The sequence below is a fragment of the Lynx rufus genome, unplaced genomic scaffold, assembly GCF_022079265.1.
Source record: "Lynx rufus isolate CCGP_SWC_20201006 ecotype Redwood Valley unplaced genomic scaffold, mLynRuf1.p SCAF_36, whole genome shotgun sequence".
NCBI classification, from domain to species: Eukaryota; Metazoa; Chordata; class Mammalia; order Carnivora; family Felidae; genus Lynx; species Lynx rufus.
Genome location: NW_025814852.1, coordinates 484,063 through 497,129, shown reverse-complemented (window position 1 = coordinate 497,129; position 13,067 = coordinate 484,063). Strand labels below are relative to the sequence as shown.

The 13,067-nt window shown below is 55.2% G+C and overlaps 1 protein-coding gene across 4 annotated transcripts in view; it reads right to left on the bottom strand.

The window, feature by feature from the left end:
• Nucleotides 1-84: 84 nt before the first annotated feature.
• PNPLA7 (patatin like phospholipase domain containing 7) overlaps nt 85-13,067 on the bottom strand; it is a 64,413-nt gene continuing 51,430 nt past the window's right edge. For 2 of the 4 annotated variants that reach the window (XM_047093721.1, XM_047093722.1), the window contains 10 exons: nt 6,572-6,728; nt 4,098-4,214; nt 3,843-3,912; nt 2,924-3,040; nt 2,246-2,394; nt 1,662-1,814; nt 1,434-1,544; nt 1,010-1,094; nt 687-790; nt 85-515 (listed from right to left, as the gene is read on the bottom strand). In XM_047093721.1, coding sequence (XP_046949677.1) covers nt 405-515; nt 687-790; nt 1,010-1,094; nt 1,434-1,544; nt 1,662-1,814; nt 2,246-2,394; nt 2,924-3,040; nt 3,843-3,912; nt 4,098-4,214; nt 6,572-6,728 — 1,174 coding nt within the window. In that variant the 3' untranslated portion in view covers nt 85-404. Of the gene's footprint in view, nt 516-686; nt 791-1,009; nt 1,095-1,433; nt 1,545-1,661; nt 1,815-2,245; nt 2,395-2,923; nt 3,307-3,842; nt 3,913-4,097; nt 4,215-6,571; nt 6,729-13,067 lie in introns of those variants that run through there. The other 2 variants (XM_047093723.1, XM_047093724.1) reach the window with 2 other exon arrangements.

Here is a 13,067-nt window from a genome sequence, read left to right as displayed (position 1 = left end):
CGGCAGATCAGTGGTGCAGCCGGAGGCTGCTCTCTGGCTCCGGTCAGGCGCATCGTGCCACGGGGACGTTGGCAAACGGACGTGTCCACGCACAAGCAGATCTACCTTTATTGGCACATCAGGCCCTGATGCTTCAGGGGCTCCAACATCTCTCAAGAGGCCTCAAGGAGCCCCTAGGACTGCTGTGTGTGCAGGGGTGCCAGGACCGAGTGCTCCACCAGCAGCTGCCAGAGACCTGCCCCCGCCGCCCCCCACCCCCCACCCCAAACACATACAGGTTGGGTCCGGCACAGATGAAGCTGGACCGATGGTGCACAGGGCACTGGGCCCCAGCCCGGTGGGGAAGAGCCCCCAGGAACTCTAGGAGCCAGGTCTCTGAGAAAGGCCACCAGCAGAGGCGGACTCTAGGGCGCATCAGAGTGAGGGGCTCCACCCATCTTCGTCAGCATGTCAACAGCAGGGCAGTTTGGGGAAGCCAGACTGGGGTACCGATGCCGAAGTGAGGGTTCGTCCTCCTAGAATCAAACCGCACACCGTGCGGGTGGGGGTGAGCCCAAAGGGCTGACCCAGGGCCAGGTCTCTGTGGCTCTGCGCTGCAGGGCAGCAGGGAGCGAGCAGCTGGCCTGCTTGGAGCCCTCGGAGCTGCCTCAGCTGAGGGGCACCACAGGCAGGTCTAGGCAGCTCACCGAGTCGGAGCCCAAGTGGGCCGGGGCGCTCTGGAAGTCAGCATACGTGTCCTTGGAGCCATCTGGTAGCTCCTCCTCATACTCCGTCTGGTAGTCAGACTCGTCTGGGCGGAAGGGAGGGCCGTGTTGGTCCCCTCTCAAGAGCAGGGGCCATGCCACGGTGGCACAAGCCCCTACCGGCCACTCATCAGGCTCATCAGGTCCAGGGGCTGCTAGAGGGAGCCCGGTGACCAGGGCGGCTTGCTGGGCACACCAAGGGTCAGAAGGAGATGTTGCCACCCCCCCCCCCCCGCGGCTGTGCATGTCCCGGGCGGCCAACTCACCGTCCACTGTGGCTACTTTGGCAGGCTCAATGCGTGACACAATCTCAGCAAGGTCCGTGAAGGAGGCATTGGGGCAGGTGAGGACCTGGAGGGCCGAGGTGGAAGAGACATCTCTGTGACCCTCTATGGCCCTAGTTTGCCAAGGTGCCCAAGTGAACCCCTGGAGTTGGGGCAGGGGCCTAAGCAAGCCCCCATCCCCTTCAACCGTGAGTACCAGAAGAGTAGAGAGCCAGAGTGGGGCAAAAAGAGGGGATGCTGAGGCAGAGGCCAAGAGTTCACCCCCACGGGGTCACACCCCTGCCCTGCCTTCTGGCCCCGGAGCAGCTGAGGGGGTGTGCCACGGTCCTGCAGAGTGCAGGGAGTTCTGCACCTCTCGGGCCCACTGAGGCGGGAAGGGAAGGAGGGTGCGAGCTCTGGCACTCACATCACACGCCTTCATCTTGCTCGTTCCCTGCCGGTCCTGTAGCATCTTTTCCAGCACACCACTTCGACCCCAGATGTCAAACACTGTCCGCCCGTGCTGATACCCCACTTCCTGCACACACACCAGGAGCCCCCACTTCTAAGCTCTCAGAAGTGAGGGCAGGGAGGCTGGGGAGGGGGCAGGCAGACACTGGACCCCGCCGACCCTCCGCACCCCAGCTGCACTCACGCAAATCTCGTTGAACTTGCCAAAGTCCAGAGTACCGTAGCTGTCGATGGGGGGGCGCAGGTACTCACAGTACTCACTGTTCTTCACCATCTCCAGCTGCCGGACGCAGCACACATAGGCCAGGCGTGTCTGGATCTCCGCCATGTTCAACACCTGCTGCCATCAGAGCACCTGAGCAAGGCTCTGCGGTCCCCACATGGCCCCATGCGGGCACAGCTGCCTGGGTCTTGAGCCCTGACCCTCTCCCTCCCCTCCCCAAGGGGATACACATCCCTGCTAGGCCTGGGAGGGCAGGTGCCCAGCCAGGGGTCCTGGAGATGTATCCTGACAGCGTGTGGAGCCTCTGGGCCTGTCCCCTTTCCCCAGAGCTGGTCCAGGCAGGATCCTTGGCAAGGACAGTGAGCAAGCTCCGTTGGCCTCGGGGCCTGGAATGCACTACAACCCTCCCCCGCCCACAGGAGGCATTTGGGCAGCAGCACACCGCCCATCTTGGGGCCAGTGGTATGAGAGCATGGAGAGACTTCAAGGGAAGCTACAGAGGAGCACCTGATGACCTGGGCACTGTGCAGAGCTATGCCCCCCACCTTGACTTTTGTGGCCAAGGGGTTCCAGCGCTTCCACAGCAGCCACCACCCAGACAGCGCGTCGCCATAGTTGGTGAGGTCCGTCTCATCCTGGCTGCCCACATCAATGGCAATCACCACCTTTGCCCCCATAGACCTGGCCACATCCGCTGGGGAGAAGACAGCCTTGGTCACCACCCAGGACAGGCACATAGAGCCCCGGGTGGGAACAGGGCTTGGGAGGGACGGGGAGAGAGCCTGCACAGCACTGGGAGCCAGAGGGTCTCCCCCTTGGGCCTGTAGAGAGGCAGCCTAGTGCACAGAACTGTCCAACAGGTGACAGGTGTGCCCAGGGGAGGGGCCTCACCCACAACAGACCTGGCACTTTCTGGCTGTTAGTTCTGACTGTGGGCACAGATGGGACATAATTGCTCTCAGCTCCTCTACTTGGCCCTTGTTCTGAGTGCTGCTGAGCCGACAAACAGGGCCATATGCTGGGAGCACACGGTGCCTGAGCTAGTGTGCACGAGGGCGTGCGTCTGTGTGTGTGCCTGGACGTGTTCCCCGGACTCCGGGAGCACCTATAACCCCCCACCCCCTGCTCCAGGGAACACTGAGGAAAACGTGCCACTGGCCTTCCCGGGAGTGGAGGGGGCTGAGGCAGGGGTGGGGGCAGCCCCTCCCCACCCACTGCAGCACCTGGGAGGTTGTTGATGTAGCCCCCGTCCATCAGCAGGTGTCCGTCTTTGGGGTCGCAGAGGGGAGGCAGGTAGCCTGACAGAGACATGCTGGCACGCACGTACCTCCACAGGGAGCCTGGGGGAGAGTCGGGGGGCTGGGGGAGAGGTCACCAGGGCCTGTGGCAGGGGAGCTTCGCACTGCCCACGGTGGGTTCCTGCCCTGGACCCTCAGCTCAGAGCCCTGCTAGCGTTTGGGTCCTGAAGTCTGCACGTCTGGCTCTGGCGGATGGCCGCAGGCCTGAAGACAGACACCCCTCCTGTTCTTTCTCCTCCACAAGGGAGGCCAGGCTGGCTCTGCAGTCTTTCCACGTTCCACTGTGTGAGCCACGTCGTCCCACTCACCTCCAGAGAGACACATGCCATCAGCTCACAAACCGCTCTGCCCAGGAAAAGGGCCCTCAGCTGCCACCCATGCATCGGCCTTCTCGTGGTCCCCAGCCCGAGCAGTCTACCACTACCTCCCGATTCGAACTCATAAAAACACATGCCCTGCATGTGCCCTTCATAACACCCCACGGCCCAAGCAGGCCCTTCACCCCACTCCTCTCTGCTCCCAGTTCACAAAGTTTTCTCCACCTTTCTGTGTCCAGTTTGGACTTCTCAGTGTTTTTAGGCTCTTGGTTATGTCCCTCCCCGTTTCCTTCACGCTCACAGCAGGATCACCTCTGTGTTCAGATCTCCCTGAGTGTCTTGCCTCCTCCAGGTCATCTTGGTGCTTCGTCCAGTTCAAGGAGCTGCCACGCCCTCTACCTGCAACCCGCCCCCCCTGGAGGTGCTCTTTCAATGTCCCTCCCCTGACCACTCTGCCCTGAGTGGGGGGCTGTGCCCTGTGCATGCCTGAGCCCGTATCAAGGGGCACCCAAGGAGGAGGTGCTCACCGTCCGTGTGGACCCGCATAGCAGAGGCTGTGATGTCTGTGGTGATGGTAAAGTAGGGGATCCATAGGTCCTGCAAGGCGGGGGGGGGGGGGACAGGACTTAGGACATCCTCCCTGACGGCCAGCTCCCTGACCCTGTAGGCCCAGGGGCTTGAGGGGATGAGGAGGACGCCAAGCACCCGGACACAAGTCAGGCTCAGGCTGGCCGTAGGCTCCAGCTGAGGCACCCCAGGGTGGTCCCTGCTTTGGGGGGCACCTCGATCTGCCGGTCCTTGAAGACGCTACAGATGCTGCTATTGAAGCCGGCCCCCGAGAACATGGAGGTGATGGGGTAGGTCAGGTCCAGCACAGTCTTCACCATCGACGTCATGTCCTGAGTGGATGGGGCACACGTGACACCCCTGCAGAGGATGAGGGGCTCACACCCCGCCCCCACCTGCTGGCGTGGGTGGCAAGGGGATCCCACAGGACCCAGCCAGGAGCCCAAATCCAGAAAAGGGAGCAGGGACACAGCACACGTCTGTGCTTCCTGCAAACAGAACAAGGGTGTCTGGGAAGCGTCCTGAGGAGTCCCCCAGGGGGAGAGAATTCCGGGGCCTGAGCAGCAGGGCCTGGAGGTCCCGTGAGGGTGCCTGCTGGCACCTGCTCAGGAGGCCGAGCTGAGGACGAAGCTCCATCCAGGACCCACACTGGCAGGTGAGTGGCAGGGACCGCTACCCCCTGAGGTCCCCAAAGGCAGTAACACCCGACCCGTCAAGATTTCTCCAGGAGGGGGAGCCGCCCTGCCCTAGAATGCTCAGGGTTGACCCTCACATTCCAGCATGGCAGGCCCTACAACAGGGTCCCGGAGACAGGGCCCTGTTGAGGGTCCTCTCTGCTGAAGGCCCCCCACCCTCCCTCTCTTGTGGGACTGAAGCTCATCCTTCCTCAGTGAGGACGTGGGCCTCTTAGACCTGCGAGGAGGACACGTGACTGACCAGGCAGCACTGGCCTTGCCCCAAGAATGCCTGGGTTCAAGGTTATCTACCTTCTTAAGAGTCAGGGATAGAGAGGAAAGGTCCTCCCTGCCTCTGTGTGGACAGAAACAGATGGAAAAGCCTAAAACAGAGGCCACACAAGGGGTGGGCCCCCAGGTGAGGGGGAGCTGCCCCCCAGTGTGTTCACACTGAGATGAACAGAGTTCAAACAGAGGGAACCCGTGTGCTCCTAGAGGAAAGGGACCCAGAAGCACAGGACACCCCAGGGTCCTCCCTGGTTAGCAAGGCCTCACTCCTGAAGAAGCCCCTGCCTAGCACCAGAGAGCCTGCAGAGTCAAGCCTGGCGGCCCCCACAGTCACATCCCCTCAGCACGGCAGGAGGCCAAGGGCCCACGCAGACAGGCAGGACAGAGGCCATCCTGGATGGGATCCATTCTGCCCTGCCGTGCAGAGTCCCACAGCCCATTGCTCACCGAGGACGACAAGGGCATCAAGCCCAAAGCTCCCTGGCCAGTCCCACACCTGCACTGGGCCAGCAGAGGTGGGGAAGGGAGGTGTCCTCCTGGCCTGTGAGCAGACCCTCCACTGAGGCTGAAGCACACTGTGCCCACACCCACTGTTCTCAGAGGCCATCCTTAGTGACGAGCTGTGTTTGCTCCTGGACCTCTCCTTGGAGCGGCCCACTGAGGGGTGTCTGGGGTGGCTCATTTCAGGGAAAGAGGGCTCTCTGGAACAGAGTTGGGGCCACATGGATGGGGCAGATAGCCTTCTCTGACACCTTCTGCCATAGAAGATGAATAATTTTCTTTTCTTTTTTAAAAGGAGAACTTGAACACTTTTGACCCCACTCATGGGGCTCTGTGCCGCCCCAGGAAAGCAAGTGGAACTGTGACAAGGGCAAACGGCATCTGTACCTTCAGGACAGGGGTGAGTCGGCCTCCCCACCAGGCTCCAGTCTGCCCACGGGAGCTGCTGCAGCGAGCTCGCTTATAGTGCGGGCTTTTTGGCCTGCATCCATCACCCGGCCAGCTATTAGCAATTTTTTCTTATTTTCTATCTTCCTGATGCCCTGGCATGTGGGGTCTCACAGACCCGGGGAGAGGCTGTCCCCTCGCAGGGCTAGCCAATCCTTAGAGACAGCAGAAGCCTCGCCCGCTGGGAGCGTCTCTCCTGCAAACCGAGCGATCCAGAGCCCACACCCCCCGGCCCCCTTTCTATGTCACACTCTCACACCAGGTCAATAATCCTCCGCCTGAATCAACCCAGGCCCAGGCACCAGACAACTGGGGACGGCCCCTACACGGCAAGCCCACTGGAATTATTCCAAAAGCCCATCTGAAGCTGTTTACCCTGCCCTCCCTTGCCTTTCCCACAGAAACCCCCATAAAGGCTCTGGCCTCAGCCTTCCCCCTGCTCCTCTCCGCCGCCTCGCAGGCATGGGTGCTCCCATGTGGTCCTGTAGGGTGGGCAACTACAGGTAACATTAAACTTTTCTTCCGGTGGTGCTGACCTCTCTGTGTTGTCTTCAGTCACCTTTATAAATTAAGACCAGGCACCAACCAGAGCCAAACCTCCCAACACTGATGTCCTTATCTCTTTTGTGCTCCCCATTCCCTCACCATCCTGTAAACCCCAATCTGAGGCCAGAGCCCTGCAGAGTGTGATCAGGGGCCAAAGGTCCCAATGCCCTCCCGCCCTCCACAGCACCACAGGGACCTGGTGCTGAGCTCCAGGGAGGGCAGAGACCCCTCACCTCAGCCCACTGCTTGGCCCGGATCCGTATCTGGCTGTAGTTCCGTTCCTCGGAGTATAGGGCGCCCATGAAGGCCCCGATGGACGTCCCTCCAACCATGTCCACAGGGATGCCACACTCCGTCAGGGCCCGGATGATGCCAACCTGGGCACAGCCTCTACATCAAGCAGGAGCACAGAGCAGAAGTAAGCACTGTTGCCAGGAACAGCACCTGCCGTGTGCTGGCAAAAGGACCCAGAGACAGTCATCCCCATCTACCTCCTCCTCCTCAGTGCCTGCCTCAAAGACATGGCCCCAAAGAGGGGCTGCGGCCATTACCGGGATGTCTCTCAGAGCCTCAGCAGTTGTGAAGCAGACACAACGCAGGCTCTACAACCACCATGATTAGAGTCCCAGGGGCCAAAAGCGGCAAGCAGCCTACGTGTGTGATGGGTGAGGGAGTAAGCAAAGTGTGGCATGCACGTACAAGGGATGTTGCTTGGCCTTAAGAAGGAAGAAAATTCTAACACATGGATGAACTTGAGGACCCTGCGCTAAGTGAATGAAGCCAGACACAGAAGGACAAGGTCTCTCCTCACATGAGGGACCTGGAGGGGTCAAGATCACAGATACAGAGAGCGGAGGCTGGGGACTGGGGGTGGGGGGTGTGGGGGCAGGCTAGGGTGTAACAGGGACAGAGGTTCAGTTTGGGAAGATGGAAACGGTCCAGAGCTGAGTAGTGATGGTTGCACAATATCGTGAATGTACTTCATGCAGCTAAATTTCACATTCAAAAATATTTATAGTGGGAAATTTTGTGGCATGCATATTTAATTTTTTTTAATGTGTATTCATTTTTGAGAAAGAGAGAGAGAGAGAGAACAAGCAGGGGAGGGTCAGAGAGGGAGACACAGACTCTGAAGCAGGCTCCAGGCTCTGAGCTGTCAGCACAGAGCCCGACGTGGGGCTTGAACCCACGGACGGCGAGATCGTGACCTGAGCTGAAGTCGGACGCTTAGCCGACTGAGCCATGCAGGCGCCCCACATGCTTATTTTAACACAATTAAAACAAAATTTAATATCACCACAAAAAAATTAAATATTCAGGTATCAGGCTAAAAAATTTTCAAGAAATTGAAGACAAGATTGATAATTTGGCACAGAACTGGAAACTATAGGATAGAGCCAACCACCACTTTACAAGTGGAAAATACAGTGTCTGAGATAAAGACCTCACTCAGCAGGTTAAGCAGCAGACCAGGCTCACTGGAGACCCATGAAGCATGGAGATGGCACAAGAAAATCCTGAGTCCCAGGACACCCCAGAACGGACATGGAGACCGCTCCTTAGAACAGACGTATGGGAGCCTAGAGCATGTGTGGGATCCGGCAGAGGAGTCCAGAAAGAGAAGGGGATGGGCGGAAACGTCTGGACAGAGGGTGGTCTGGTGCAGCCCAGGAGGGCTGGCCTCTCCGTCCTGAGGTCACAACACAACATCTACAACCCCTAACTTAGGAAAAAAAGAACAGTTTAAATCAAACAAGTCAAATTACGGAAATAATAAAGGTAAGAGCAGAAATTGATGAGAGAGAAAAACAAAAGACTCAGTAGAGAGGACCAACAAAGCTAACAAATGGTGCTCGGAGAGGACCAACTCCCGGCCCCTCCTGCGAGAAAAGGAAAGGCAGGGAGGGGGTGTCAGGAGTGAGAAAGGGCGCATCTGCAGAGATGCTTCAGTTACAAAAGTGAGAAGTAGGTGTGAACCTCGTGCCTAAGTAGGAAAATTCAGATAAAATGGACATATTCCTAGAACGACATACTGTGCCAAACTGACAAGAGAATCTGAATTGTACTATAACCATCAATATAACCGAACCTTTCCTTTTTAAATCTCCACAAAGAAGACTGTATGTCCAGATGGTTTTACTAGTGAGTGCTACTGAACGTATAAGGAAGAGTAACACAAATTTCACATAAAACTTCCCGGAGAATAGGAAAAGAAGAGGCACTTCCCAACTCCACTCTGAAGCCAGCAAGCACACCCACGTGCAGCCCAACCTCACACAGATTCAAAGGGAGTCCAGCAGTGGGCAACACGTCATGGGCCAACAGGTCTACCCTCAGAAGACATCAGTTTTTATTTAAAGATCAATGCAATTCACCACATTAACAGAATAAAGGAGAAAAATTACACGATCGTCTCGACAGAAACACAATAACAACCATCCATGATACACACTCAGGAAACTAAGAAAAGAAGGGCGCTTCCTCCATCTGACACAGGGCACCACAGACACCACAGCCGAGATGACACTCAATGATGACAGTGAATGCTCTCCCTCCCATGGGCGACAGGACAAGACATGTGTGCCCCACTTCCACTCGACACTGTACTGCAAAGTCTAACCGGTGCAACAAGCCAAGAAGAAGAAACAAAAGACATATACATATTTTGGAAAGAAAGACAAAAACTGGCTTTATTCTCAGAAGATATAACTATGCATATAGGAAATGCAAAAATAAAAATAAAAAAGTCATTAGAATAAGTGAATTTAGCACGGCTATAAGATACAGAGCATCAATTTACAAATATCAGTTGTATTTCCATATACTGGCAACAAACACTTTGAAAGTGAAATTTAAAAGAAAACATTTACAACAGGAAAAAACTCCCATAAAATACTTAGCTGATTCTAAAAATTTATATGGAAAAGCAAAGGACCTAGAAGGGCCAAAAGCAATTTTGAAAAAAACAGAACTCGGGAATTTGCAGTGTCTGATGTTAAGATTTACCATAAAGCTGTGGCAGTGGTGTCGTGAAGGACAGACACGACAGAGCCCACATGCTCTGGTGGGGGACACAGCAGCCACGGGGGAGGGACAGTCTACAACCAAGGGTGCTGGCTCAGCTGGATGACCACATGAGGAGAACAGAGCCTTGACCGCACAAGACGTGTCAGGTGGTTCACAGACCTGAATGCACAAGCTGGAGTCACAGAGCTTCTAGAAGAAGGCAGAATGCCTTTGTGACCTTAGGATAGACAAGAACTCTCAGAAGCCCAGCAGACCAGAAGCAGTAACCATAAAAAATGGAAAATCACGCCTCATAAAAATTAAAAACTATTCATCGAAAAATACCATTGAGAAAACGAAAAGTCAAAGATTGAGAGACAGAATTACTACTAGATATTATCTGGCAAAAGACCTGTATTCAGATTATATAAATAATTCCTCTGAATCAATAACAAAAGACAAACCACCAGTTAAACGTGGATAAGAATGTAAACACTACTTTACAAAATGAGATACACAAAGGGCCAGCGAGCACGTGACCTCATTAGGCCCCAGGGAGATCACCAGATGCCCCCACACACCCTTTAGAACAATTCAAAATGAGGTTAATACCAAGGGTTGGCAAAAATGTGGGAACCTGAACTTCAAACACTGTTGGTGGGGGGTGTAAAACGGCACAATGTCCCCCATGACCAGGTAGCTCCACTCCTAGGTATTTGCCCGAGAGAAAAGAACATACATGCACAAAAAGATTTGTACAAGAACAGTTACAGCTGTTTTCTCCATAACAACCCAAGCCAAAAAATAACCCAAGTGCCCATCAACAGGAGGAGCGGGGTAAGCGAAGCGTGGCAGACCACGGAATACGCTTAGCAGTGCTGCCGATGTGGCCTGGAGCACACGGACAACCTCACACGCTGGGCCCAGTGTGCGACACAAGCCAGTGCAAACAGAAAAGCTAAGGAAGCCAGTGGAACACCTGCATGAATATTCTCAGAGAAATTCAGTATTCCACTAGTGGAAGAAGGAGAGAAAACTATGGAGAAAGCACTGAGACATTAGAAATATTTTAGCAGAATAGAGCAATCAGAAGATCCATCTGAGAAAAACCATCTAGAAAGTAGGACAAAAAGGCAGGGATGGAAAATGAGGGAGAGGGAAGACCTGGCTTCTGATCATCAGGAGCTCCTGGAAGAGAGGACAGAGTGGGAGAACAGAAAACACGCCCCAGAGCTGAAGTTCACGATTTCCAAATCTGGAAGGGCCTGCTGGGGCCCACCCAGCCCAGTGGATGAACACACTGCCTCCAAGGCACACCAAGTCCCTTCGAGGACCGAAATGAAAAGACTCCCCCCGTGGCTTCCAGAGGGGAAGCAGACCTCACAAATAAAGTGGGACTGGGCATCTCAACAGCGACACTGGAAGCTAGAAAGACAATGGCAGCACCCCCTTAGAAATTCTCAGGGAAAATTGCTTCCATGTTGGATTCCACACCCAGACTGTCATCAAGGACATTTTCTGCTGCACAGAGTCTTAAAACTTTTACTTCCCAGATGTCTTCTCTTAAGGAAGTGTCTAGAGTATGAACGCTACCCAAATCAGGAATATGTCAAGAAAGAGGAAGGCATGGACTCCAGGAAATGGAGTTGAATGTGGAAGAGAGACCAAGAAGTTCCCAGGATAACAGTTGAGGGAAACTCCAAGACAACGTTACGGGCAGAGCCCAGAGGCGCTGGGAGACCTGGAGGGCGTGGCTCCCACACACGGTGAAGCAGAGGCCACCCGAGATGGCGAGCAAGCTGACAGGAGGCTGATGCTCCGGAGCAGTGTCTGGGCACCAATTAACGACACCCAGGAAACAGAAAATGGCAATTGCAACAATTATTAACTCCAAGGAAGGAAATACAGCCGTACTATGCAATGTGGTGTGACTGAGCCCTGAATAAGCACCACGTCATAGTAATAGAAATGGTGACAACTAGCTTGACTGGCATGGGAACCACACTGGGAACTGAGTGGTGAGGAGGGAGACAGACAGAAGACAGGTGATGGATGGATGGACAGATGGACAGATGGACGGCCGATGACAGACAGATGAATGAAGGACAGACAGATAAACTCTGTGTATGGTGGGGGGATGGGTTAGGAGCTCAATAATCTAAAACTGAAAGAACAGAATGGCTATGCTGTTGAGAAATGCAGACGAGCAGAGAGATGACTATGCTCCAAGTGATCTTCTCTGGGATGTCTCTGGGTTTGGTCCCGGGCGAGACAGCAGACGATGGCCTCAAGGCAATGGCCACGTGGCTATAAACTAAGTATTATTTTGACGAAAACTAAATTTTCATTGAAAATGCTGCTGATCGTGGCGCCTGGGTGGCTCAGTCGGTCGAGCTTCTGGCTCTGGGTTTTTCGGCTCAGGTCACGATCTGGCAGTTCACGGGACTGAGCCCCATGTCAGGCTCTGCAACGATGGTGCAGAGCCTGCTTGGGATTCTCTCTCTGACCCTTCCCTGCTCCCACGCACAGACGTGTGTTCGCTCTCTCTCAAACTAAATAAACTTAGGAGAAAAAAAAAAATTTTAAATGCCACTGATCACATCATCCTGGCCTACAAACCAGGTCCAAGTCTGGGTCAGCTCTGGGCCACCTCACTGTCCTAGTCCCACAGGAAGTAGCCTGGGTCTTGCCTTCCATCAGGCAATGTTAGGTAAATCACCTCATTCTCCAGGCTGACTGGCTCAGCTTTCAAGCAAAAGCACGGCACCAGAGGGTGCTCGGATTGTGCCGCATCACTCGGGGCAGGCCAAGTCTGGGGGTGAGCAGGACACCCTCCGAGCGAGGTGGCGACTCCCCATGCCGGGGTGAGCAGGGGTGGGGTCTGTGTGTCTACCCACCCTCCTGTCAGGAAGGGTCTCAGGCCAGACGCCAGGCCTCAGAGGTTTCCAGGTGGAAAGTGCACACAGTGGGCTTGGACTTCTCCTCTGCATTATCCCGATCTTTTCTAGAGAAGAGAGTCTGGGTCTCCCTTGACCTTGAGGCTGGACGGCATCTCTGACTTTAATTCGCCAGGTGTGAGCACAGGTCTGGCTCCACAGGCAGGAGACAAAACTTTGGAGAGTACCCCCTAAGGGGGGATACTCCTAAGAGGTTTTAATGTTTCCGAGCCCCCCCCCCCCGCCCCTCCTCCAGCTCACTCTGAAAGGGATGTCCTTGGAACCAGGAGGTGCTGAGCCAGGCACCTTCTCCAGGGCCCACGGGAGAGAGGCCAGCAGCACCAGCAGGGCTGGGGGGTGGGGTGTATGTATAGTGCTCAGGAGGCCCTGCGCACCTCATTCGGCCAGAGCAGGGGGGAAGCGTGAGGGACTCCACCCCACAGGGCACCCCCAGCACAGGTGTCGTGGGAGGCACTGCTCGCACCTCCTCACTGTGTCCTGGGGCTCCACGTCTGTTCCAGGTGTGTATGCCTCTTTAAATTCAGGAGGAAGGAGGCGTGTGCCACAATGACAAACACAGGGTAGCAGTTATTTGGGTTAAAAGTCCTGTAAGGAACTGATCAGCCCTCAGAACTGAAGAACGCTGTGCTACGTTTGCAAGCACACCAGGACATTGGTCTATAAAGTATGTATTAAAATGGAAAGAAACTCACCTGCAGCCCAATGGGAAGACTGGCAAAGGACAAGAACAGAGTTCTCAGAGGAAGCGTGAATGGCTAACAGATAC